At 34.2% G+C, this 27,856-nt stretch overlaps 1 protein-coding gene across 6 annotated transcripts in view; it reads right to left on the bottom strand.

Annotated features, from left to right (window-relative positions):
- CABCOCO1 (ciliary associated calcium binding coiled-coil 1) overlaps positions 1–27,856 on the bottom strand; it is a 119,195-nt gene that overhangs the window by 55,037 nt on the left and 36,302 nt on the right. The window contains exon 6 of one of the 6 annotated variants that reach the window (XM_042908006.1): positions 672–2,110. The exons of the other annotated variants lie outside the window; for them this stretch is intronic. Within the exon in view, the coding sequence (XP_042763940.1) occupies positions 2,099–2,110 (12 nt within the window). The 3' untranslated portion in view covers positions 672–2,098. Of the gene's footprint in view, positions 1–671; positions 2,111–27,856 lie in introns of those variants that run through there. 6 annotated transcript variants of the gene reach the window in all.

Raw genomic sequence — 27,856 nt, 5'->3', positions numbered from 1 at the left:
GAAAGCTAACTTATTAAGTGTGTAAAATCTCAGGCCCTTCACAGTTCTTGACAATAATATTCCCTTATTATCTTTCCAACATTTGTGGAAATTTTAGTAATACCACCTCTCTTGTTGCTGTTACTGGTAATGATGTCTTCTCTCTTTTTTTCTCCACTCAGTCTCCACAGAGACATAAATTTTATCAATCTTCTAATAGCTCTGTTTTTTTTCTTGTTTTATTGGTTTCTGTTGTTAATTACTGCTTTTCTTCTATTTATTTTGTGTTTAATCTTCTCTTTGCTAATTTCTTAAGGTAGAAGCTGAGGTCAGAGATATGAGATGTTTTCTTTAATAGTATAAATTTCCCAGTAAATACTGCTTTAGCATTTATTCCACAAATTTTGATATTTTTGGTTTTAATTTTCACACCATTCAAAATACTTTTAAAATTCCTTTTTGATTTCTTCTTTGATGAGAACTGTGTTAATTACAAATATGGAATTTTCTGTTACTGACTTCTAATTTAATTCAATTGCAATCAGAAAACGTATTTTGTAGGATTTGAATTCTTTGAAATTAATTCAGACTTGTTTTATGGTCCAAAATATGGACTGCTTGTAAATATTTTTTTGTTTACTTTAAATAAATGTTTTCTTTCTTTTTTCCTTTTTTAAAGTTTACTTCTTTATTTTGAGAGAGAAGGACAGACCTCCAGCAGGGGAGGGGCAGAAAGAGAGGGAGATAGAGAATCCCAAGCACGTTCTGTGGTTTCCGCATGAAGGCCAAGCTCAAGCTCAAAAATGGTGAGATAATGACGTGAGCTGAAATCAAGAGTTGAACACTTCATTGACTGAGTCATCCAGGCACCCCATGAAATGTTTTCTGTTTTTGTTCTTTAATTGTCAATTGTGTCAAGTTATTCGATAGTATTGTTCAAGTCTTCTACATATTTATTTAGTTTTCTTATTCTGTTAATTATTTAGAGAAAGAGCTTGAAATCTCCCACTGTAATTATGGATATATCTATTTCTCTTTGTTTTAATTCTATCAGTTTTTGTTTCATAGGTTTTGAATCTGTTATTTGGTACCTGAATGTTTAGAATTGTCCTCTTGAATTGACCCCTTTATCATTTTGAAACGAACTTTTTCACTGGCCAATTCTTTACTCTGATATATACTTTCTCTGATATTTATAAAGTTATTCCTCCCTTGTTTTCATGATATTAGCCTGGAATATATATTGTACATCTTTTTTAATTTTAACTGATTTGTGTCCTTATATTCAAACTGCGTTTATTGTAGGCATCACATAACTGGGTCATACAGTTGGCAATTTGATGATCTTTTATTTGAGTTGTTACATTTAATGTGATAATTGATATGGTTAGGTTGACATTTCTACTTAATGTGATAATTGATATAGTTGAGTTTAAATCTACCATCTTGCTATTTGTTTCTATTATCCTGTATGTCCTTTGTTCTTTTCCTTCTTTTTCCTCTTTTGGACTAATTAATGGAGCATATTTTTATTTCATTTCAACTCTGCTTTCTTATTAGTTATATTTTTGGTATACTTTTAGTGGTTAACTTAGGAGTTATAGTATATACCTTTAATCCAGTCTATCCTAAGTGATATCCTGTATCACTCCATGTACAGAAACTTACAGCAATATACTTCCATTTCCCTCCTCTTGGCCTTAAACTACCATTGTCGCACATTTTAAGTTTCTTTATATGTTATAAATCCAATAATGTTTTTATTTTTGCTTTCAATAGTCAAATGTTTATAATTTTTTCATTATTTTATGTTTGTTCACATGTTTACTATTTCCACTGTTTTCATGCCTTTGTATAGATCCAGATATCCCACTAGTACCATTTTCTTCTGCCTGAAAGACTCTCTTACATTTCTTGTAATGCAGTCTGCTGTTGATATCTTTTAAGTTTTTGGTATTTCTGGGAAAGTATTTATTTCACATGCAGTTTTGAAAGATATCTTCACTGGATATAGAATTCTATGTTGATAGTTTATTTTCTTTTAGTGCTTCACCATCTTCTGGCTTGCATTGTTGCCCAGGAGAACTTTGCTCTCATCCAATAAGAACTGTGCTCACTCTTATCTTTGTTCCTCCATGTAAAAAAAAAAAAAAAAAAAAGATGATGTACTTTTATTCTCTGGTTGCTTTTAAGATTTCTCTTTAACACTGTTTTTATAGCAATTTGGTTATGATATATCATAGTTTAGGTTTATGTGTCTCACTTTGGGGTTTCTTGAGGTTCTTGGATCTGTTAATTTATAGTTTTCAAGAAATTTGGTTAAAGATTTGCCACTATTTCTTTGAATATTTTTTCTCCTTCTCCCTCTCTCTTTCTAGGAGTCCATTACACATATTTTTGCCCAGTTGAAACTCACTGACTTGTTTTATCTTCCTCTAGACAAACACAAATTAGAAGTAGATGATTTCAATCCATTTATGGGCTAGAAAATAATGGAGCTGGTTTTCAAACATTATTAAGGCAAGCCATGCCTTTAATTCACCTCTACTCTTAGGATATATCACTCCAGGATCCCAAATAACCAGTTATTTAAACTTTATTTTTTTAATACCCTTCATACAATAAGACTGCTAAAAGCTCTGCTTGGCTATACAGAAGCTATCTGCATAGCATGTGAGTCATCTGCCCATCAAAGCTTAAGAATCAGCACATGCCTGGAGTGCATTGCTGTCATAAAGTATCAGGCTCACTGATTTACACCTACCTTCTACTTGTGATTTTTATCTCAATCCTGACAGCCTTGGCATACTAACACTCTAATTTTTGTTTTCCTAGTCTTACAAAGTTGCCAAAAGTTCTACTGGCTTTTCTGCTTCTTAAAGGCTGCCCTCTGCCCGTTTCTCAATTTCTTGCCTTGAACTTCCCAAAACAAATGTCTCAAGAGGAAAAGCAGCATACAAATACTGGGCTCACTTCTTCTGGGATTGTGGCCTCCTAAGCCCTGACTGCCTTGCAAGATATCCAAAGCCTTCAAATGATGTCTAAAAAATTATCTACTTTTCTCTTTGTTCTTGATAAGTTCATGGTCTATTACAAGATAATCAACCCATCAGAGCTGGAAGAAGATGTGCCAAAATAATTATTTTTTGAAGTACTTTTCACATGGGAGAGATCTATAATTATCTCTAAAATTTATGCTTCATTGTTTAATGCCCCCAAAGAACATATTTCTACTGTTCTGAAAAGTGAGAATGTATTTTTTCCTTTTACCTTTTGACTCTCTTCATCCATTTTCTCCTCCCCTCCTGCTCACACAACCCCTCTGGCAAACCACCAATTTGTTCTATCTGTGAACTTGGTTGTGTTTTTGGGTTTTAGGTTTTTGGCTTTTTTTTTTTTTTTAAGATCCCACATATAAGAGACATCATACAGTATTTGTCTTTCTTTGTCTGCCTTATTTCACTTTCCATAACACCTTTGAAGTCCATTCATATTGATGCAAAAATCTTGATTTTGTTCTTTCTTATGGCTGAATAATATTCATACACACATACATACATACATACATACATACATATGTACATACATACCACATCTTCTTTATCCATTCATCCATTGATAGAAACTCAGGTTGTTTCTTTATATTGGCTATTGTAAATAATGCTGCAATAAATATGGAGATGCAAATATCTATTTGAGTTAGTAGTGTTTTTTTGTTTGGGTAAATATCCAGAGGTTGAATTGCAGGATCATGTGGTAGTTCTATCTTTACGTTTTTGAGAAACTTCCATGCTATTTTCCATAGTGGCTGTACCAATTTACATTCCCATCAACAGTGTACAAGGGTTCCCTTTTCTCCACATCCTTGCCAACACTTGTTATCTCTTTTCTTTTTGATAACAGCCATTCTAACAGGTATGAACTACTATTTCATTGTGGTTTTGATTTGAATTTCTCTTATGATTAATGGTGTTCACCATATTTTCATGTACCTTTTGGCCTTTGGAAAAATGTCTATTCTGATCATCTGCCCATTTTTCTATTGGAATGTTTGTGTTTTTTTATTTGCTATTTAATTGTATGAGTTCTTTATAGACTTTAGATATTAATTAGTCCCATATCAGATACATGCTTTGCAAATATTTTCTCTCATTCAGCAGCTTGCCTTTTTATTTTGTGTATGGTTGCCTTTGCTATGCAGAAGCTTTTTAGTTTGATGTAGTCTCACTTGCTTATTTTTGCCTGTGTTGCTTTCGCTTTAGGTGTCAGATTCAAAAAATCATCACCAAGACCTATGTCAAGGTACTTACCGCCTATGTTTTTTTCTAGGGAGTTTTATGGTTTCAGGTCTTATATTTAACTCTTTAATCCATTTTGGGTTTATCTTTGTTTATGTTATAAGATAGTCATTGAGTTTCATTCTTTTGTATGTGGCTGTTCAGTTTTTCCAACACCATTTATTGAAGAGAATGTTCCCTATTGTATATTCTTGGCTTTGTCTTAAAGTAATTGACCATATATGTGAAGAGTGTACTTCTGAGCTCTCCACACTGTTCCATTGATCTATATGTCTGTTTTTATGCCAATATCATAATGTTTTAAAATTATAGTTATGTAATATATTTTGAAATCAGGGATCATGATGCTTCTAGCTTTGTTCTTTCTCAATATTGCTTTGGCTATTTGGGGTCTCTTGTGATGCCATACAAATTTTAGGATTATTCTATTTCTTTGAAAAATGACATTTGAATTTGATCAGGATTGCACTGAATCTCTAAGAATACTTTGGGTAGTATGGACATTTTAAAAAATTGATAATTTCAATCCATGAACATGGACTATCTTTCCATTTGTCTGTGTCTTTATTTATTTTTTTTCATTAATGTCCTATAGTTTTCAACATACAGCTCTTTTACCTTCTTGGTTAAATTTATTCCTAGGCATTTTATTCTTTTTCATGTAATTGTAAATAGGATTGTTTCATTAATTTCTCTTTCTGTTTGTTATCTAATAGTTTGATAGTATATAGAAACAACAGATTTTTGTGTATTTGTCTTTAAATTCTGCAAATTTGTTGATTTTTTCTTACTGTTTTTTGATGGACTACTTAGGGTATTCTATATATAATATCATGCTTACTTTTGCTATACATTTACCTTTCTAGTGAACTGCATTCTGTACTATGGTTTCTTATTACTAATTAGTGCCCTTTCCTCTAAGCTCATAGAAGTCCCTTTAACATTTCCTTTTAAATATCAGTTTAGTGGTGATGAAGTCTATTAGCTTTTGCTTGTTTGGAATATTCTTTATCTCTCCTTCAATTCTGGAATATTCTTGGTTGACAGTTTTTTTTCTTTCATTTTTTTTTCTTTCTTATATTCTCCATCTCTTTGTTGAAGTGCTTATCCATTCTTTTCACCAGTTCAGTGAGCATCTTTATGATGATTATTTTGAACTCTCTATCAGGTACATTTCTTATCTCCATTTCATTAAGCTTTTTTTCTAAGGTTTTATGTTATTCTTTCACTGGAAATCTACTCCTCTGTTTCTTCCTTTGTTTGATTCTCTGTATTGGCTTCTGTATGAGATAAATGCCTTTCCCAGTCTTGAAGGAGTGCCCTTATGTAAGAGATGATCCTTGTCACTCAGCCCTGCCTCTGCTCTTTGTTGTCTCTCAAACCTTTGTGCTTGTCCAAGCAACCTATTATGTTTTTAATAGTTCCCAGTAGTTGAAGATGTGCCAAGACCTGTCACTGTTCCTAAGGGGAGAATCTCAGCTCACTATATATTCAGGGAATGTCAGCAGCATCACAACTGCTTTTAGGATCCAAACTGTTCAACAGAAACTTAGAGTTTCTCTAGTTAAGTCTACGAGCTCATTAAAGAAGCTATTATAATGAAACCTTTATCATTATCTCTGTCTCTATCCATGTCTGTACACACACACACACACACACACACACACACACACACATTCAGTATCTAAAGCCTCCAGTCACAATGCTGTATTAGGAACTGGAAATCTCTGGCATAGAACAAAAGGCTTCCATTGACTACATACACAAAAAAGCTCATTGGAAATTTTATTTAAAATAGTAAGTAGGTAAATTTCTCCTTTTTTGGCAAATTAATGCATTACACTTTTAAATCATTCTGTTTTCAAGTTAAAAATTTAAATTTATAAGTTATGTAAAATGCTTATTTTATGAAGTCACTCATGCTTTAATTCATGTCCTTCATCCTTTAACTCATTTTATAATTTTGAAATGGCAAGTGGAGCTTATGTTACCACAAACATTTCCTTTAATCTGAAAAATGTGATTTCTGAAAAGCCACTCAACACAAATAAGCTCTAAGTAAAGCTTCCTTTTCTAAATCAGTTTAAATTACTTATATTTTAGATAGTGAGGCAGTGCTAGAGCCCTACAAAAAATGAGTGAAGAAACACTGAGTTTTGTCAATTATATATGTTTTATTTTCTGTTTGAAGGGAAGAATATATATATATATATATATATATATATATATATATATATATAATAAATCTTTTCTCTTTTTGTCTTTTGGTTTTAGTGGTTTAGTGGTTCTTGGGACTCCCTTGTATTTAAAGGGAATTTGTGTAAAGGCACTGATTTTGTGTTTGTGAATTTGTGTAAAGGCACTATGAATTTACCAGTAAAATTTGAGTTTTTATGGTTATGGCATAAAGCTAATAAAACAATCCAAATATTATAGTAATGTTTAATCAAAGGTAACTATCTTAAACTGATTTAATTCACAATGTCTGGCCCTATTTTAACTTAATGGCTCTATGTCTAAGCAATAATTTAATTTTAGGCTTTTTGTTTATTCCAAGTAAAGCCAAACAATATGTACATTTGTTAGGAATAGTCTTTGGGCAACACCTGAGTTGATGTATCCCATTACAAATTATTTGGGGAACTTCTTTTGAGTACTCTATCTAAACTGTCTCTTCTTATGATTTGTGTAAATAAAAGGGAAAAATTAACTATATATCCTTTGTTATCCTTTGTTTGTCAAAATTAACTGTTGAATGTTAAATATTTTTCACATCTATACATTTTGGATTTATTGAAATGTTTCAGAAGTGGGGCCTCTTCCAAATTCTTAGAGAATTTGAACCATAAAAGGCTTAAAAATATTTTTCAATCCCATAGGCAGTAATCTGACATACAGGAATTTTTTTTTAAACGAATGGTGTACAGGCTTTCAAAATTAGAACTTCATGTGTGATCCATCACAGACAACATTATTTCAGTGCATATAATGTGCCAGGCACTTGAGATACAAAGGAGGAATAGAAAAGGAAATAAAATTTATGGAGTATTCCATATTTTCCAGATCTCATAACTGTTATATAATTTATATTTTATAGCACTTCTATGAGTATACAAAGTGTTATCTCAATTTCAAAGATGAGGAAACAACAGCTCAGTAAGATTAAATAATTTGCTCATGATTATAAAGGCAGCAGATGGAGATGGAATTTAAACACACAGAAGGATGGAAAGAAAGGTAAATCATAAGCTGACCACTTCCATTTCATTATCAAAATAAGACATATACTCATTCATTCAATTGCTCACACAGTTGGCCTCTGATATGTGTTGACACTGGGGATCCTAAACTCAAGGGGTTTGCAGTATGGTATGTTGTACTAGATTGCAAGTGCTATGAGAGAGAAATGCCCAAGGTGCTGGAGTTCAGAAGATGGCAAACTTAATTAGCTTGTGAGTTGAATTGCTGTCCTCTTTTTTTTTATCCTCACAACTATGAGAGGCATATATTATTCTTCTCATTTTGTGGATGAAGAAATTGAGCTTCACAGAGATTAAGAGAATTGTAAATGATAACCCAAATAGTAAGTGGCTGACTTTTGGACCAAGCTCATGTGTTAGCTTCTGTTTTCACTTTGAGCCAAACTTGAAACAGGACTCAGTAATTTTTTGTATTGGTCATCCAGAGTACATTCATTAAGGCATTAGTGACCAGTGTAGATTCTACTGGAGATATTTTTAAAAGAGGATTTCATTGCAGCACTCTTTTCTAACTGATATTATTAAAAATTCATTTAATGGTTAAAAAAGTATAAACGTGTCATAGGAAAGGCAAATGTGATCCACATCCCAAACACAGTTCTCAGCCTCACTCTCCAGCTCAGAGTTAGCCCACAGAGAACAGTCACCACAGTGACTATCATCACCAGTCATCACCAGTGATGGTAGTGATTCCCTCACCAATATATTTCTTAATGCCTTAATGCCAACAATCCAAAGGACACACTCAGGAGTAATGGTTAGAAAGTGGTTAAATAGGTTATACATCATTTCCTCCTCCTGAACCATCTGAATCCTTTCTTTGCATTATAGGAGGGAAATTCTGACACATCGTTCTAATTGACTGTAGGCCACCATTGAGTTCAACCTTATAGTTAGCCAGTCTAGCAGACTAATAAAGCCACTTCTGGGTACCCAAGCCACACTGTCAAGCCCTGAATCCTGAGTAAGTGCACCTACATCAATACATTCATCCTCCTCAAGTTCTATTGTCTCATCTTTTGCTTTATCTTCTTTGTCTAATATCATGTTCCTCAGTATTGCATCCTCGCTTCCCTCTACTCTTGCCCAATAAGTTATCTGGACACCACATATGTATCTGATCAACCCAGTTCAGAATTCCACGAAGGCTAGTTTCTGAGGCCATTCCTATTATCAATTACTCTATAGTCAGGGTTCTTTAAGAAAATAGGTCACTAGCCTTGGGTAATTGATGATGGCTTAAGAAAGGGGCTATTTACAAAGATGCCAGCTGGTTTGGGAAGAAGTTACAAGGATGGTTCAGCACCCTATCCGTTCTTGTCCCTGCACCTAATGAGGGAAGAGGTTGGAGCAGTTTCCAGAATTTAGACAGAATGGCTGCACAGATAGGATAGGAATCCTATCGTTCTGTGGAGGACATACCCAACATGCATTGACCCAATAGAGAGGGAGCTGGAGGAAAGCCAGTTCAGCCTCTCCCCTCCCACTCATGCCGCTCCACTGTCCCAGCCAGAAGTCAAACCATAAAGGAGTCTACTGATAATTTCCAGAAATGTTGGCCTTCTAAGGCACAAGTAGGATAGAAAAGGGTAGAATGGATCTTAGGGGGCAAACAAAAGCTATCCAAATAATTAGGCCAAATATTTAATGTAGCATTGTCTATGGTATTACACATGTATTTAGGAAACAGCTATGTTCAATTATAATTGCTTTTACCTAGATAGCTAATTACATTGAATAGGTGACTGCATTCATTTGTGAAAATGGAGCAATTAAATATTCAGAATTTCAGTCAAAGAGTTTATCTTAAGGTACATTTTAAGTTTTAAAACATTTATATTTGTATCAGAGTTATGCTTATGTGCATTTAATTATCACATGACTCCAAACATTCATTACTTGACAAAGAATAATAAAGTACTTTCCTTTCTCTTTTCTCAGTTTTGGCAGTAATTTAATATGTAGTAACAGTGACCATTTTCAGAAACCATGTGTAAGCAGAGTATATATATTTGGTTAGCAGTATTTATTGTAAAAAAAAAATAACATGGGGTTTTGTGTAGAAAGCATAAAGAAATTTAAAAAAATTATAAAAGTAATTAATAACTTAAAATTTTTATAATAACATTTATATCATCTTATTTTTTTAGACTACATATTTGGAAGGTCATAAAATTAAACTATGTTCTATTTGTGTTTTAATTATTGAAACTTCTGTGGGTAACCAATATCATGGCATGCTACTTAGCTTAAAAGTGGTCTAAATAATGTCTTGCATTCAGAGTTGTCTTTGGTGCCTGTAGGGATGAAATCAAAGTCTCCACAGAGGAATTCTGGGACAGCAGTAAGCATGTGGACAATATTCCTCAGGTTTATCTTAAAATGTGGTTACATTGGGGCCCACCTCCTATGGTGAATATTACATATGTTGATACCTAAAGTGCTTAGATAGTTCCTGGCATATTGTAAATGCTCAAATAATTTAGCTCCCCTTCCCCCTAAACTCTTGCCTAGTTACCTCTTATTATCCTAGATCTCCACCCAAAGATAATTAGCTCAGAGTTTTCTGTGATTCACTATTCCTCAGATTAGAGAAAGCTTTCTAATACAGGTCTTTACTGTAATCTGTATTTTTCCTGTACAGTACTTGGCTTGTAATTACATGCCTGTGGGTTGATTAAATCACTGTCCATTTCTCTTGCCTATTTAGCATTATGAGTAACTGTGTTTGTTTTGCTAACCCATGTCACAAAATGATAGCAGAAAAAATATTTGTAAACAAACTGACTTGGAGAACTGAGTGCAACATCCCAATTGTTTAATAATGGTCTTACAAAAGGTGGCAATAGACACCAATCTGAAAATTACTGACAAGACCTAAAATTGGAAATACATTTATAAGACAGTGATCTTGAACCTGTAATTGTTCCTCAGGATAAAGTGCTTGTTGAGCATTGCCCATGTGTAACTTAAATGCATACCTAACCTTGGTTCCTGAAGCCAAAGTGTGCACTGAGTCCAATATCTGCTTGGCACAGGTACCAGGTGAAGTTATACAGTTACCAGTAGTCAGCCTTGCTTACAAAAGGCTTAGCTTCAAACACTTAAAATGCTTCTCTCTATAACTCCAGTCTGAACTAATAAAAAAATACTATTTTTCAAATGAGTGATTTTTGTTTTCATAAGGCAGAAGAAATTGAAATTGGTTATATTATGAAGAGATATTTATTAAGCACCTATTATGAACAATCCATATTGCTATATAAGCCTTTCATGGTGGAGAATTTGGTTGTTTTTACTACAATTACAGCAGGCTTCCTCAGAGTGAAGAGCCATCAGAACAGGCTGAGTGGGCTGTGTAACAGCAGCTTGACACAAGGGAGGAGAAAAATGAAAAAAGATGAAGAAATGATCATTGGAGGGGGACTGAAACATGAGGTAAGAGAGGGAGATATCAGCAATTGCTGTAGATGGAAAATATATGACTTATCTGTTGCTATGTAAATTATCCCAAATTGGCAGCTAAAAACCACAAACATTTAGAATCAACCATTCTCTGGGTCAGGATCTGGGGCTGCCTAGGCTGGGTAGTTCTGGCTCAGGGGTTATCACCAGTCAGGCTGTTGGTCAAGGCTGTAATCATCTCACCTTAACCATTTCACCTTGGGGAGAATCCTCTTCCTACATTATTCATGTGGCTGTTGACAGGCTTCAGGTCCTTGCCAAGTTAACCTCTCCAGAAGCTTCCTGAGCATCCTTATGAAACAGCAGTTAAGTTTGCTTACTCCAGTGCAAATGATTCAAGAGACAGCAAGAGAGTGAAAGCAAGCCTCATGGTAATCACAAGATGGAAGCCATTGTTTTTTTATAGCCTTATTTTATTTTATTTTATTTTACTTTATTATTTTTTTATTACGAAATTTATTGTCAAATTGGTTTCTGTACAACACCCAGTGCTCATCCCAACAGGTGCCCTCCTCAATGCCCATCACCCACCCTCCCCTCCCTCCCACTTCCCATCAACTCTCAGTTTATTCTCAGTTTTTAAGAGTCTCTTATGCTTTGGCTCTCTCTCCCACTCTAACCTTTTTTTTTTTTCTTTTTCTTTTTTCCTTCCCCTCCCCCACAGTCTTCTGTTAAGTTTCTCAGGATCCACATAAGAGTGAAAACATATGGTATCTGTCTTTCTCTGTATGACTTATCTCACTTAGCATAACACTCTCCAGTTCCATCCACATCCACGTTGCTACAAAAGGCCATATTTCATTCTTTCTCATTGCCAAGTAGTATTCCATTGTGTATATAAACCACAATTTCTTTATCCATTCATCAGTGGATGGACATTTAGGCTGTTTCCATAGTTTGTATAGCCTAATTTTAGAAGTGACATCCCATCAGTTCTGCCATATTCTATTCTCTAAAAAAGAGTCATTAAATGCATCCTGCATTCAAGGAAAGGGAAATTAAGGTCCACCTCTCGAATGGAGAAGTGTTAAGGAACTTGTGCACATATATTTAAGAGTGATAGAGGAAACATGAAGGGAGAGGGAAATATCCAGATCTCTGTGTGGTACCTTATGCCTAATGTCTGTGCTGACTTTTTAATGAAAGCTTACAATATAAAGTAAGATTAACTATTTCCCTCCAGTTCCTAGGAATCAACTGCGTGTGTGTGTGTGTGTGTGTGTGTGTGTGTGTATGTGTGTGTGTGTTTCAAAAAGCAGGGCAAGACTGAAGGGAACCCTCCTATAGTCAGATAACACACAAATTAACACTGTAAGGCACAACGTTTTAATGTCAAATCCCAACAGTGGTCAGTAGGAAGGGAGGATTCAGCATGGTTTATGGAAGTCAGGAATTGCTTCATAGAAGACACACAAGTTGCTTCAAATTGTAAATATTAATATGTGATATATGTTAATATATTTTGCTTTTTATGAAGAAAAGATAATTCAAGTTAGATTTTTGCTGTTTAAACGGAGCAAAAATATCTGTGTTCGTTTGTTAGTTGTATGTGTCTTTTCCCGTCTAAAATTTTGTATCTCTTTAGTTAAAAGGCCCTAATTCTTTAAATTACTGAGTGCTGAATAAGGGCTGAAAAACATTCTCTGAATAATGGATAGTTGCACCTATTTGGTTCTTCTTGAGAGAGAGAGAGAAAGAGAGAGAGAGAGAAAGAGAGAGAGAGAGAGAGAGTCTCCACCCATAACCATTGGCATGATTCTGTGTGTACCAGCAGGCATGCAAATCCTGAAATAAGGGAAAGTAGGTTGCTGTTCCCATCTAAATTCTTATTAGTCCAAAAGCCATGCTCTGGGAGCTATGAAACTCTATATTCATCAGTTAAACTTGCCACGTTTGCTATGGTCATTAGTGCTTCAAGAAAACAAAAGAAATAAGCAATTAAAAAACACCCAACTAACCAACCCACAAAAAAACAAAACTTTACCTCACCTACCCTTATATTATTTCCTTGATCTAGCACAGAGCTAGTTTGCCACAGAAAACTTTGGGGGTTTTATCCTCTTTACTCCTATAGTGTCAATGGTGCTGATGCAGCTGCATAATTTGCATAGAAAGTTGCTTGATTCTGTAGTCAGAATACCAATAAGGTGGCCTCTTTCTAAGCATGTTTATTCTCTCTTGATTGACTCTTCACTTGCATGCTTTCTTGCACAATGCACACTTACTTGCATATTCTCAGCCATCTGTCAAACACTTACCAAGATTTAAGTCTGGCTTCGTAATCAAACTTGAATGCTATGGAAACATTGGTAAATGTATGGCCCAATAGTATAGAGCTGTGACCAAAATCTTCTTCTTAAAGAAAGTAATCAATAAAAAATGTTACTCTACATACAATCTTGGTTGATTTCGTTTGATTACAGAAATTTATAACATTTAAGCCTACATTTACCAAGATAGAGCTAGCTATACATATATAGCAAATGACTTCCTAAACAACTGTAGTTTTCTATCTGCACCAACTGTAGCAGTCCAACATAATTTTGAGGCTGTAGAAAAGAATCTACTTTGTCATTTTATTAGCTATGCTGCTTAGAGTAAGACCAGCTCATCATAAATTTTGGACTTTTCTAACAAGAACAACATTTAGAAATATACTCAAGGCAAGAATAAGACAAATTGGAATTATACTAGAAAATCCTAGAAAAATCTAGGATAGATGGCCACACACTTATAGATAACTGACTCAATCACCCATCTAATGCTTTAAACAATTTAAAAAAAATCTTTCCACAAAAATCATGCAGCTGAATCAGAATATACTCAATTAAGACATAATTTATTACCTCTCAATTTGTTCAATAAAATTTAATATTTGCTTTTTGTTTGCAAGGACCTGTGCGAAGAATCACTAGTATCAAAGTGTGGAAGGCATAAGCTCCTGCCTTTGCACATCTTATCCTTTCCATTTCTGGATAATCTATCATTTCAAAAGTGATTGCATATACCTAAGTCAAAATCTTCCCCCAAAATAGCCAGTTACTGGTCTTTGGTGTACCATCTGGGAGTTATACAGACAAGACAAATCTCTTTTTTATCTTGCCAGAACTTTAGATCTGGAGACAGTTATTATATGTTCTCTGAACTTTTTCTTCTTCAGAATCAGTCCTCTGGTCCTGGAAAATCCAGGTTATTTTTCTCTGAACACAGTGTGATTTGAATATGCTCCTTTTCAAATGTGGGCTGCTGAACATTACATAATCTATTTTAGACATGTCTGGACATCTTAGAAAAGAACGAAAAGATCACTTTTTCTTTAAACCAGGAGCTTGGGTTATTAATGGATTCTGCTGAGTATGTAATCACAGTACAGAGACATATTGATTTTTCTTAGACTCTGTTCATCCTGCCACTTCTTACTATCTACTGGCCAGATAGTATCTTAACAGAGTAAATCCCTGTAGCTAGAGTCCTTGTTTTCTAGGTCTTGCTGTGATCACTGTGGACATTTTGGTGATTTATATAACTCATGAATAATAAGATGCTCATCCTTGAGTAATAATTAAATTTTCATTTGCAATAGAACCTTTTGCTTTAGAGAAAAAGAACACTGCCTAATCACATAAACATGAAATGCAGCTCTTCAAAATAAAACAGACATTTTCATAATGTTATGCAATCTTTTAAAGTTAAATAAGAAAGAAAAGAGAAATAATGCTGAATAAGGAAAATAAAAAGAAATAAGATAAAAGATAGTTTAAGTCTTTACTCTGAAAAAAAGCTATATGCTATAAATACATGATAATTGCAAAAAAAAAAAAATCAGGACATACAGACAAGTGTAAAGGGAAAGCAGAGATTACCTGGTACATTATGAACATCAAATGACTATAGCTAACAATTTGATGTATGTCCTTCAGAGCCTATTCTCTATGTGTAGACAGATGATGATGATAGATAGATAGATAGATAGATAGATAGATAGATATGGATATAAAGTTTTAAACTGCAACCACAATAAACACATTTAGGAGTCTGTTTTTTTCACTTTAAATAGTATGAATAATTTTCCATCATAAGCACAATGCTATATGAGTACTTTGTTTTTTAGAAACGAGATTATTTTTTAAAGTTTATTTATTTATTTTGAGAGAGAGAGAGAGAGAAAGAGAGAGAGGGAATCCCAAGCAGGCTCTGCACTACCTGCACAGAGTCTGATGATGCAGGGATCAATCTGTGAGATCACTGAGCCAAAACCAAGAGTCAGAGGCTTGATGGGCTAAGCCACCCAAATGCCCCGTTATATGAGTACTCTTAATAAAATGACAGAATTATATTATATAGAGGTACCACAAATTTTTAAAAACTTCTTTCTAATGATAGACATTTAGGTATTTCACAGTTTGGGTTCTATTTTTTTTTTCCCACTGTAAACAAATATATGCAGCCATAGTTCTTTCTGCTCATTGTCTGATTACCTCCTTAGGATAGACTCAAAGTACAATTGTTGGCTCAAAAGGTGAACACATTTCAAAATTTGATATATCTTGCCAAACTGCTCTCTGAAAAGTTTACCAATTTACACTCTTCCCATTGTATATGAGAGTGTCAGTTCACCACCCTCTGACAACACAATGTGTTATCATTGTGATTTTTGAGAATCTGATAATTTTAGTTCAATTTGCATTTCTTTGAGTACTAGTGTGAATGTCTTCATATAAATTTATTGGCTTTTTTCATATTTCTCTTCTAAAAACGCTTTGTGAGTTTTTCCATTAGCATGGTCACCTTTTTCTCATCGATTTATAAGAAATTACATAGAATATTAACACTAGTTTTCCTTTCTGTCATTTGTACTGCAAATTTTTTTTAGAATTTGTTTGATTTTTGTTTGTAGTGTTCCCCTTCCCTAAAATAGAAGTTATAAATTTTGATATTGTCGATATATTAGTGGCTGTGGTGTCTTAGAGTCTCAATTTGTAATGACCATTCCCATTATACAATAAACATTCCCAAGGTGGTGCATATAAAGCAGATTCTTCATAATTAAAAATGACTAATGTAAGCATATTTCTTCTATATCAGGTTTTAATTTCCTAGTAATGGGTTTAACGACTGAGATTTAAAAAGGTTGATTCAGATTTTTTACTTCACACACCAAAATAACATTTTCCAAATAATGTTTTGGATTTAGTTAATGAAATAAGATTTTTCTTCTTTCACATTAACTGATTCGGTAAACAATTATCAAACACTGGAGAAAAACAATAGAAAAAAAATAATGCCAGTTACCCTGATCTCACAGAACTATGTAATTAGTTCCCAAGATGTAGCTCTATATTTAGAAGGCATTTAATACTGATGAAATAAAACGTAAAAAGTAATGTCAGAGAAAGTATTCTTCCTTCCCTCCCTTCCTTTCCGTCCAGTCTACCCTCCCCCCTCCCTTTCTCTTTTCTTCTTTTCTTCCTTTCTTTTTCTATCTTTGATTCCTTGAGAGAAGTGTCCCTCAGGCAGAGCTGTAAGGGAATAATAGGTTTGGATTGGCAGAAAAGAGGTTGGGGAGCATTTCAGGCAGTAGGAAGAGCTTACTTCAAGGCAGCAATAAGTAGGAAACCTGCAATTATGAAAAGGCCTATCAAAGAACTGGTCACAGAGGAGCTGCGATTAATGCCAGTGGGCAAACTGATGAAGAGACTTGAGTGACAGGTTCAAGAGTTTAGGTGCCATGTGATCTGTGATGGAAACCATCTTTAAATTATGCTCTGCCATTTATCAATTATTTTACTGGAGACAGATCCCTGAATTTCTCTTAAAAGATTTATATTTAGGGAGGGATGATTATTTTTCTGTGCTTTGGAGAAAAAGGACTAGAGTGAAGTTTGATAAATTGTATACCCAAGCATCAACCATTTTCTTTAAATGATAGATTCTAAAGTCAGTCACACATGCCAGGTAGAGCAGATAGAGTTATTTTAACACAACGATTTCTGATTGATTTTCTTTAGCAACACCCAATGTGAGTAGGTCAAACTACAAATTATGTCCTGTATGATTTTCCCTTCCAGCAGTTTGCTAATAGGATCATCCAACAAGAAAAAAAAAAAAGCCTTTCTCAAGATTAAAAATATCATCTGGATAAATTTAGATTATTTTGATAGGTACATCTCAAGGGTAAACTGAATAGAAAAAAGATATCTTTATAGCTATGCTTCAGCTGCCTTTCTCCTTTTCAAAATATGATCAGACATGCAATGTTGTTTTTGCTGCCTTTTTTTCCCTTAAAGGGGTGAGTGTTTACATAAGTCTCATATTTTGTTTATTCAGGACACCGTAACTTTAGAGTTTAAAAAAATAAAATTTATGTTCCTATCTGGTTATTGCCACCACTCCCCACACAAAGCTAACAGTTTTTAAGTATAGTGTCATTAACACCCATAATCTGTGTGGGTTTTGAAATAAGGAAGAAAAAAGTGTTTTCTTTATTTTGTTTTTCTTTAGGAATAAGTGCTCAGAACATGAAATTATATACAACTGACATTCACTGATTTTAGGGAGGTCTGATTTTTCTACAGTTGCTGACGTTAAGTTGTATTATTTTGGGTTATGAAACGCTGCCGAAACATGGCTCCAGGCAAGGTAACCACTTAGGTATATTTATCATTCTCTTTAAATATCTTTCTAAGTATACCATATTTATAATACTATGATTCTGCTGGAGTACCCCTTGTGCAAACAGGGCCTCCACCAGCAGCTGCACTGGCGGCACAATGCACAACCCCACTGATCACACAGACTACAGTGTGAATGATGCCTCCTGCAGTAGTGCAAAGGGGGCTTGTGTGAAGATGTCTGCATGATAAAGCAAAATCCTGAAACATATTAAGTATGTTGGCTTAAATGGAAAAAAAATCAAACTATATCTCTCTATTATATTTTGTAAATTAGGGAACTATCAAAGCAGTCTTATGAGGTTTTTATATTCAAACACAAATATGTTCGTGTGGGGGATATATATATATATATATATATATATATAACCTTTGAAAGTACAAATGATCCAAGATTTGATGTGTTGTCACTTTGGTAAAATTAAAATGAATAAATATTTTTAAAATGTACTATGCATACATAATTCATGATATCAATTTTATTTTCTTAGGAAAAATTTGGGATGCTATAGCACAACGCCAGATTTTTACTCTATAAATGACTTTTCAGCTAAACCTAGTTTATACTTAAAATGTGGCAGCAACACACTTGCAAAGTATTTAATTTTATGGATTGAGAGTTCACCTATTTTTTCTATTCAGTCTTTTAGTTTGTCAACACCCAGATGATCTCTCTCGGTCAATTTATTAGTATGGGAACATGTTTATATATGCCTGCACTTAATTTACAAAATGTGCCTCAATACTTCTTGGGAATGTTCTAGGGAGCTCTACCTCCTTATTAGCATTTGGTGTTGTCAGTGCTCCAGCTGGCCATTCTAATAGGTGTGTAGTGCTATCCTATTGTTTTAATTTGCATTTCCCTGATGAAATATGATGTGGAACATCTTTTCATATGCTTATTTGCCATCTGTATATCTTCTTGGGAGTGGTGTGTGTTAAGGTCTTTGGACCATTTTATAATCAGACTGTTGTCTTACTGTTGAGTTCTAAGAGTTCTTTGTATATTCTGGATCAAGTGTATTTCTTGCAAATATTTACTCCCAGTCTGTGGCTTATCTTTACATTCTCATGATATTGACTTTCCCAGAACAGAAATTTTTTATTTTAATGAAGTCCAGCTAATCAACTGTTTCTTTCATGAACTGTGCCTTAATGTTGTATCTTAAAGTCATTGCCATACCCAAGATCATCTAGGTTTTTCCCTGTCATGATCTAGGAGTTTTATAGTTTTGTGTTTTACATTTAGATCTATGGTCCACTTCAAGCTAATTTTTTATGCAGTGTAAGTTTTGTGTCTAGATTAGTTTCTTGTTCCAGCACCATTTGTTAAAAACGCTACTTTGTTCCATTGTGTTACTTTTCTCCTTTGTCAAAGATCAATTGAGTATATTTAAAAGGGTCTATTTCTGGATTCTCTATTCTGTTCTATTAATCTATTTGCCCATTCTTTACCATTGCCACACTGTCTTGATTACTTTAGCTTTATAGTAAGTCTTGAAGTTGGATAGTGTCAGTTCTCCGACTTTCTTCTTCTTCTTCAACATTGTATTGGCTATTCTGAGCCTTTTGCATCTGCATATAAACTTTAAAATGAGTTGTTTGATATTCATAAAATAACTTTTTGAGACTTTTATTGTGATTGCATTTAACCTATACGTCAAATTGGGAAGGACGGACATCATAACAGTAATGAGTCTTCTTATCCATGATCATAGACCATCCTTCTCCATTTATTTAGTTCTTTATTTCATTTATCAGAGTTTTGCAGTTCCACTCATATAGACCTTGTACTTATTTTTTCTAAATTTATACCTAAGTATTTTATTTTTTTGGACCTAATGTAAATGGTAAAGTGGCAAAAAGAACTACTGAAGATAGGCCTTTAGTAATGTAGTGGTGAGGTATGAGGTTAGAGAACATGTTCTATAGTTCTATGATTACATCTCAGTCTTTTAGGAAGCCTGTGCCTCTGGACTGCAAAATTCACAAGAGTTTTTGCTTTTTTTTCTCCCTCTTTAGATGGGACAGGATGGCTAGAGTGGGTTGAAGTTGGGTGTTTGCATTTGCCTGGGTTGGTCAGACTATGATAACACCTCAGCAGGTTAGACTCTGGTTAACCCCATTCCCTTAAGTACAGGACTTGTTAAGAATAAATAAGTGATCTGGCATATTTTGATATGGTTCTTTTTCCTCTCACCCTGCCAGAAGCACAATGGGAAGGATTAATATTTACTATGGACTTCTGATCAGGCTCTGTGAGGTAAATCTCACAATAGAGTGGGGCCCCTCAGGACTGGGTCCATTTGGAGTTTTTAACTCTCAGAGTTATTGGCACTGAGCCTCCACTGAGTAGTTCATCAATTATAGTTCAGGTTTTCCTAACTTGGCACTGGGTCCTGTGGCAGTTTCCACTCATAAGTCTGTTACAGTAAGCCACAATGGTCTGTATTTGCCTATCTCTCTAATCTTGGGGGTAACCATTTGCTCTGTGTCCTTCCCTCTCATATGGATTCAAGAGTTGTTGACTTTTAGTCTGTTCAGTTTTTTACTTGTCATTAGGATAGAGTGGACAATTCAAACTCCTTACATGCAGATGTGGAAACCAGTACTCCCACCTATGGTTTTTAGAAATTTTACTATGGAATGTTTAGATGTGGACATTTGTATTTGGAGTTCACAGTGAATCAAATCTAAAGTGGTTTAAAGTTTGTTATTTGCAGAAAATGAACTCTTTGAATGTTGTGTCTATCTCCTCATTCTGGAATTGACTTGTTTATCTCTATGTCAGACCTTTTTCACTCTATCAATATTCTTCTACACCTTTTACTGTGTTTATCATGATAGCTTTTGCATACCCATGCTTCATCTTAGTATTTTATTTTGACTTATCTTCCAATTTACCAACTTCCTCTTCATTCATGACTAACCTGTTGTTAAACACATCTATCTATTTGGTTATTAATTTCAATTATTATATTTTCTAATTCCAGAATTTCCATTTAGTTTTCTTAAAAAATTTTTTTTAAACTTGTATTTATTATTGAGAGACAGAGAGAGACAGAGAGAGACAGAGCACGAACATGAGGGGCAGACAGGGAGACACAGAATCCGAAGCAGGCTCCAGGCTCTGAGCTGTCAGCACAGAGCCCGATGAGGGGGGGGGGGGGCGGTGGGGGACGTTGGGCTCGAACTCACAAACCTGATAATGACTTGAGCGGAAGTCGGATGCTTAACTGCCTGAGCCACCCGGGTGCCCCCATTTAGTATTCTTAATATTTTCTAATATTCTGCTGAAATTCACTGTCTTGTATTTTATTTTCCAGAATATTTATTATTTCTTAAGCGTAATTATTTTACAGTATATGGCTAATAACTCCATTATCTGAAACACTTATGGGTCTGTTTCTATTTCTGTGTGCCTCATACTTTTACTGAGTGATAGACACTGGTTACAAAAACAGTTGGTATTATTTGAAGTGTAGCATGAATTTGTTTTACTTACAGAGGAGGTTAATAGCACTATACATGGATAATCTTAAATTTACCAAAAACTGAGATAACTTGAAGCTGAAGTTCAGTTTATGTGAAGGCTGATTTTTTAAAGTATGGTCCTTTGGAGTCCCAACATGCAACTTGTGGGATTTGCTATATTTCCCTTCTCCTCCAGTTTTTGTTCTAACACCAAACCATTTCAGGCTCACTTGTTGAGCCCCAATTGTTTTGAGTTTTGCTAGCTCCAATACCTTCAAACATTTTAAGTCTTAAAAAAAACTTGTCCAGCTTTTCTAGTTGTTCTCAGTGGAAGTATTGAGGCAAATTATAATTTGTCATTATACGATATGTCTACTGTTATAGGAAATAGATTTCTTAATAGGTTAGACTCATTTTCCAGTTTGGGGTGAGGTAGAAATCTAGCTTTTTAAATGAAACACATAGCCAATTATCCTGACTGGTTTTAAATGCCACCTTTCTAAATACTTGTATATGTTGTATACTAGAAATACACATATGCATGGGTTTAATGATCAATTTCACATTGAAGGAAAACTAAACTATCATATATAAACTATATAATCAACCAAATGCTAATGGTGATGATGATGATAATGAAGGAGGAGGTGAAGGATGGGGAGGAGGAGAAGAAAAAGTAGGAAGAAAGGACAAGAAGGAGGAGGAGGAAAAGGAGAAGGCATTGCCATATCATATTCTAAAACAGTCTATAAAGTTATGGTAGTTAAAATAATATGGTATTAAGACAGGGACTGGCAAACAGAACAATGAGAACACTGGTCAAAGATGAGACAACTTGAAGATTAATAAGAATAGTAATTAAAATGGATCAAAATGCAAAAAAAAATGTGTGCTATTAAGTCAAAGTCTATATTAGTTTCCTATTCCTGCTATAGCAAATTACCACAAACTTGATGGCTTAAAACAATGCAGATTTATTTTACAGTTATGGATATGAGAAGTTCTCAACTTAGCATATTGACAGGGCTGTATTCATTCTAGAGGCTCTAGAGGAGAATGTTTCCTTGCCTTATCCATCCCCTAGAGGCCACCTTAATTCCTTGGTTCCTGGTCTTTTCTTCCATTTTTAAGGCCATCAGTAGCACCTTTAAACTTCTCTCCTTTGTCTCTGACTCTGACTTCCCTTTTTCCCTTTCTCTCTTGTAAGAAAGTTTATGATTACACTGAGCCCACTTAGATAATCCAGGATAATCTCCCCCTCTCAAATCCTTTAATTTAGTCAATCTGCAATGTCCCTTTTGCCATGTAAGGTTATAAATTCAGAGGTCCTGAATTTATTGAATTAGCATGCAAGCATCTGGAGGTGGTGGGGGCATCAGTCAGTCTACCACAAGTACTTTTGGAGGATATTAAAAATCCAATTTATTATTCTGAAAACTATTAAAGAAAGGAGAAGAATCTAGCACTCATCCTGTCTTTTCTATATGAACTGTATCTCAGTTGAATCAAATAATTGAAGAGTGGAAGTTTCTATTCATAGAAATATCCAGCCCATAAATGAAAAAAAGCATGATGACATAGAATATCACCATTTTTTAACCCTTAATGAAATAATAGATCTAGGTAATAATGGTCAGTGGTTGCTAACGTCACAAAAAAGAGAAAACCAGACATTATTTGCTTCCTAATATAAATATACAAAACCACCTATAAATTCTTCTTGCTAAACATCTGAACTGAAGTCTAGCCAGTCTTCTGACATTTAACTACCCATTTGCTAGAAACATGGAAGGTAGAGAAATGTTAAGAATACCACAGGAATGCAATTGTGAAAGTAGCTGTGGAAAATTCTATAGGATAGAAGATGTGGATACTTCAACAAACAAATTACAAAGAAATTAAAAAATGCAAATAGTGAACCTATAAACTTAAAATGACTTAAGAATCTAATTGCAACATAGGTATTTTATTTGGGTGCTATTTCAAACAAACAAACATAGAAACAAACAAAGTGATACATAAATAAAACACAAATACACACCAGTTATAAGATAATCAGGGGCTTTTGAACATTGGCTGCACAACTGATGATATTGAAGAGTTACTTTAAATTCATTATATTTTAGAGTCACATATTAAAATACTTAACTATTATGGTCATAAGCTCACGTATGAGAGTTAATATCTAATTCCTTCTATTTTATATATGATTGAAATGTTCCACAACAACAACAAAAAAATTTAAAGAATTACTTGGTAAAGAGCCACCATAATCATAGCACTATGACTGTGATTACTCTGAGTTTATAGGTTAATTTGAAATGACATGATATCTTCATAAAACTGAGTCTTCTAAACTGGAAACATGTTTTATGTTCCATTTACTCAGAATGAAAAGAAAAACTATCTTTACTAAAACTACTCAATTTTTTTTGTATAATTTTTTAACATTTTTGTTAGGTTCATTTATAAAAATGTTATGGTTTTTATTTTTATCAATGTGATCCTTTTCTATTGGGTTATTACTAATATAATAAGAAAATATTTTCTTAATGATGGTTTTATATCATACCATCTGCAAACAATGAAAGCTTTGTGTCTTGTTGTCAATACTTATCTTTTCTTCTATTTCTGACTTCTTTTTTGTTTTACTACATTGGCTAGGAACTAAAAAGCAATGTTGGTAATAATAATTAGCCTTGTCTTGTTCCTGACGGGTATTTTAACGTTTTCATTAAGATATTTGTGGAGAGTTTTTTGTGTTGGTATATTCTGAGTTAAGAGTGTAATTATTTTTTTAAGAGTGTAATTCTATATTACTGATTAATTGAAGTCTAGTTAAAGTGAAAAATGAGTGTCTAATTTTATCAAATACTTTACCATATCTATGGAGATGGTCACTTGGTTTTTCTTCCCTTAATCTGATAACGTACAGAATTACATTAACAGATATCTCAGTGTTAAATAATCCTTAAATATGTGGAATATATCCTATTTGAAGACCCAATCCTCTGCTATATTTCACTTCCTAATATTTTATTTAAGATTGTTGCATCTATTTTCATACCTGAGATTGCCCATAACTTTTATTCTTTTTTTTACTTTTGGTTATAATTCATTACCAATTCATGGAATAAGTCGAAACATTCTCAGAATTATACTAACTTCAAAGAATGAGTTGAAAGTTCTCCATCTCCTTCTATCCTCTATCACAATTTACATAAAAGGGAATTATCTACTTTAGAAATTTTGGTGAAACTAGCCTGTAAAATCGTCTAGGTCTGAAGCCACTTTTACATTTGGATTTTTCAATATGTTACATAATTATCATTCTACTAAGATCATCAGTATTCTTTTAAGTAAATATTGGTATAGTTCCGAGTATTGTTTTTTTGTAGATTTTCAAACCTATCAACATGAAATTGTACCGGATATCTTAATAAGAGTTTTTAAATCTTATTTTAAATTTCCAAGATCTCTATTAGTTAATTTTTCAAGAATACAGCAACCTTTAAAACTCTCTTAAGACTATTAATCGGACTTCAAGTCTTCTACCACTTGCTCTATCAACTCTGTTCCTTAGCTATTCTTTGATTTGTTCATAGAGTTTCATGTCTATCTATGATTTTGCTTTCCTCAACTGCTTGGTGATTTGGGGCTGCCATTTAAAATCTTTACATTAGATAATCCTTGTTCACTTGCCTGGCAATGTTTGTGTGCCATAGCTTGCCACTAGAGACTGTAGGAGAGGGGCAAATAATAATGGTAGCTAGATGCACCAGTAGATTATTTTTAGGGTATATTCATGATCTCTCCTGGAAACCTCAGAACTGCTCTCCTCTTCAGTGTCAATGTCCACAGTAGTTTCTTCAGTTTTGGGGAAAATGCTATGGAGTCCCTGTGCTCTGCACAGGCAGCAGAAGTGAAGGAGCTGAATGGCGCAGTTGCTCTGAAAGCAGTTCCCTACATGCTTTTGGCTTTTTTCCCTCTAAAGCTTTTCCTATTTCTGTATCAATTGAGCATGCCTAAGGAAACTTCACTAACTCTGTAGCATCTTCTTTGTGCATACAGGGCTGTGGTTTCATCTAACCAGAAATCTATAATTTTACATGTCATAAAATCTTTTATCCATAGCATTGTGGATTTTGAAATTTTTGGCCTCGCATGGGATTTTGGATGGAAGAGTTGTACATGTCGGCTTAATTCACTCTTTTGATAAAATCACTCATCCCTCTTAAAAAGACTCTCTTTGTTTCTTTTGGGGATTTCTTTATCCTCTGTCACCCACTCAATAAGTTCTACTTTAGTCTTCGGGTAGCATTACTCCACTCCTCTGGCCACAGTAGTTAATCAAGGGTGGACACGTGGCATAAGCATAGCCAATAATGTTAACACTGTGAGGAATATTTCCCCTTTTTCCTAGATGTGCTAAACCAGAGCTGCTTCTATCAGGTCCCCTACCAGTTGGGAGGAAGACTGTCTGCAGTAGAGGGGAATGAGACCAAAGCAAAAAGAATCAGAGAAAAGAGATGAAAAACATCTAAGAGAGATGAAAGATTGAGATATATGCGTGTATACACATACACTCTTAACTACATTGTTTGACTACAGTTAACCTCTGTCCCACTCACCCCTGTATTTACCAGTTAGTGATCACGTAATACACCTTTCCTTTTTTTAATTGGTTGAACTATTTTGAGTGGAATTTCTTTCACTGCACCAAAAAACTTACAGTACACTGACTATCTCATTCACAACCTTCAGATTTCCTCTTAGATTTCACTTGTTCCTAGAAACCCCTATAAACTTAAATCTACAAGTTAGGTGTTCCTCTTTGTCTTCTATTTGTTCCCAGAGGATCATAATATTTGGGGCCCTATACTATAATGAATTATTTAATCATCTCTCTCCTCTCATTAGACAGTCAACCCCTTGAGGACAAGAATTGTTGCTTATCACTGAGTATCTCTGGAAGTTAGCACAAAACCCACAATGTCATAGGAACTGGGTCACATGTTGAATGAATAAATAAATAACTTATAGTTGTATCATTTAGTAGATGCCTTGTGCTAAATACCTGAGTAGAACCATGACTTTGGGTATCTGCTATGAGTTTTTGATCATCACCATTGCTAATACCTGAAAGTATTCTTTTTGTGTGCAATTATTAAATGTTACTTGTGGTTTTCAGGTAACAAAAGAAAGAACATAGCAGTTTCCAGATTTCTCTCTGGATGGGGCCTTAGACCAAGGAAGGATATAGATCATATCCCCTAAGGAGAGTCTGTTTCCCTTACAATTCTTATGTCAGAGGATCTGTGAGCTAATTGCATTGTCAAAACAAGTCTTGGTGAGCTGGCTTAAGCGACTGAAAGGCAGCCCTCATCTCTTTAAAGTGAGTGAAACTCATACACTTCATCCTCTCAGGTGGCTACAGCCACAGGTATTTGCTGCCTCCATTCTGTCATTATCCTGGTTCGTTCTGGTTGCTTACTACCTTTTCAACGTATATGATCTGTGAACCACTGAATGAACTACAAAACATGTCGTTTATAGAACTCTATCTATCAGAAATATTCCTACATTATGCAGCATCTCAGGTCAAGAATAATAATTTACTGAAAATGTGCCTCTATGATCTAAGCACAACATGAACTTTTTTGAAAAAGGTGAGTAGAGATTAGCCAGAAACAATTGCTAAATGCAAAAACCAATTCCTTTAAACTAAAACCCAAGAAAAGTATGAGTATGACTTATTTATGTCCTATTAATAACTAAAATTAATATTTAACAATTATTCATAGAGGGGATTTATATGTTTTGTTATAATTGCCTATCCACAATTAAGAGAGAAACTAAATTTTGTCAGTGTTCTTTAACTTGAACACCAGCCTGAGAGTTAAACTTGGAACATTTATGCAGTTGTTGTGTGGACCTTGTTTGCTCTCAGAGCACTGAGGTCAGCATGAATAATCACATTAACAGGGCAGGCCTCTGCATCCTCTATGAAAGGTTGTTAATTAAAAAACAGATATTAGCACCAAGGGTTATCAGACACTTCAACAATGTCATTAAATATTATAGTATAATACCTGCTTTGGTTAATCCTTTAAAATTCCAAGAATGGCCTAATTCCTGAAGACCCAAAATCCCTTCATTAAAGATTATTTTTTATAACTCTGGTCAGCTTGGAGAAAATGTAAATGACAAAGGAAAATAAAAGCATCAATCCCAGTCTACTTTCTCCATTTTATCTTTCCATAAGCATAAATGTCACCTAAATATATCCTTACAACAAAGAAGAAAGGCACGATTGTGTAACTAACAAAGAGAAAAGGAGTTCAAATTCCTTTATGAAATTTTTTCTTGATGATTCTAAGTATCTGCTTTATGCTACTGGCAAAACCATTATCATTTTCCCAAAGTTTTGCTGAATAAATGATATAGCGTTGTATTCTAAACTGATAATTTTTGCACCTGTTGCACTATATGATGTAATTCTCTCATGGAAATGTTGTCAGTGAAACTTTGTCAAGTGACACTTAATTTAAGCTCGTATGAGGAGACCACAAAGAAGAAATTTTAGAGAAGTCAAAGGCACAAAGGGCTCCTTGTTTTCCTTCAATTAACTTAAAAGGCCAACATGAGAACAAGTACCCAAATGGAAGATGAGTAACAGTGACTGAGGTGTTTATGAAGTAGGCATTTT

The sequence above is a fragment of the Panthera leo genome, chromosome D2 (assembly GCF_018350215.1).
Source record: "Panthera leo isolate Ple1 chromosome D2, P.leo_Ple1_pat1.1, whole genome shotgun sequence".
Classification (NCBI taxonomy): Eukaryota; Metazoa; Chordata; class Mammalia; order Carnivora; family Felidae; genus Panthera; species Panthera leo.
This window is presented reverse-complemented; position numbering and strand designations above follow the sequence as displayed.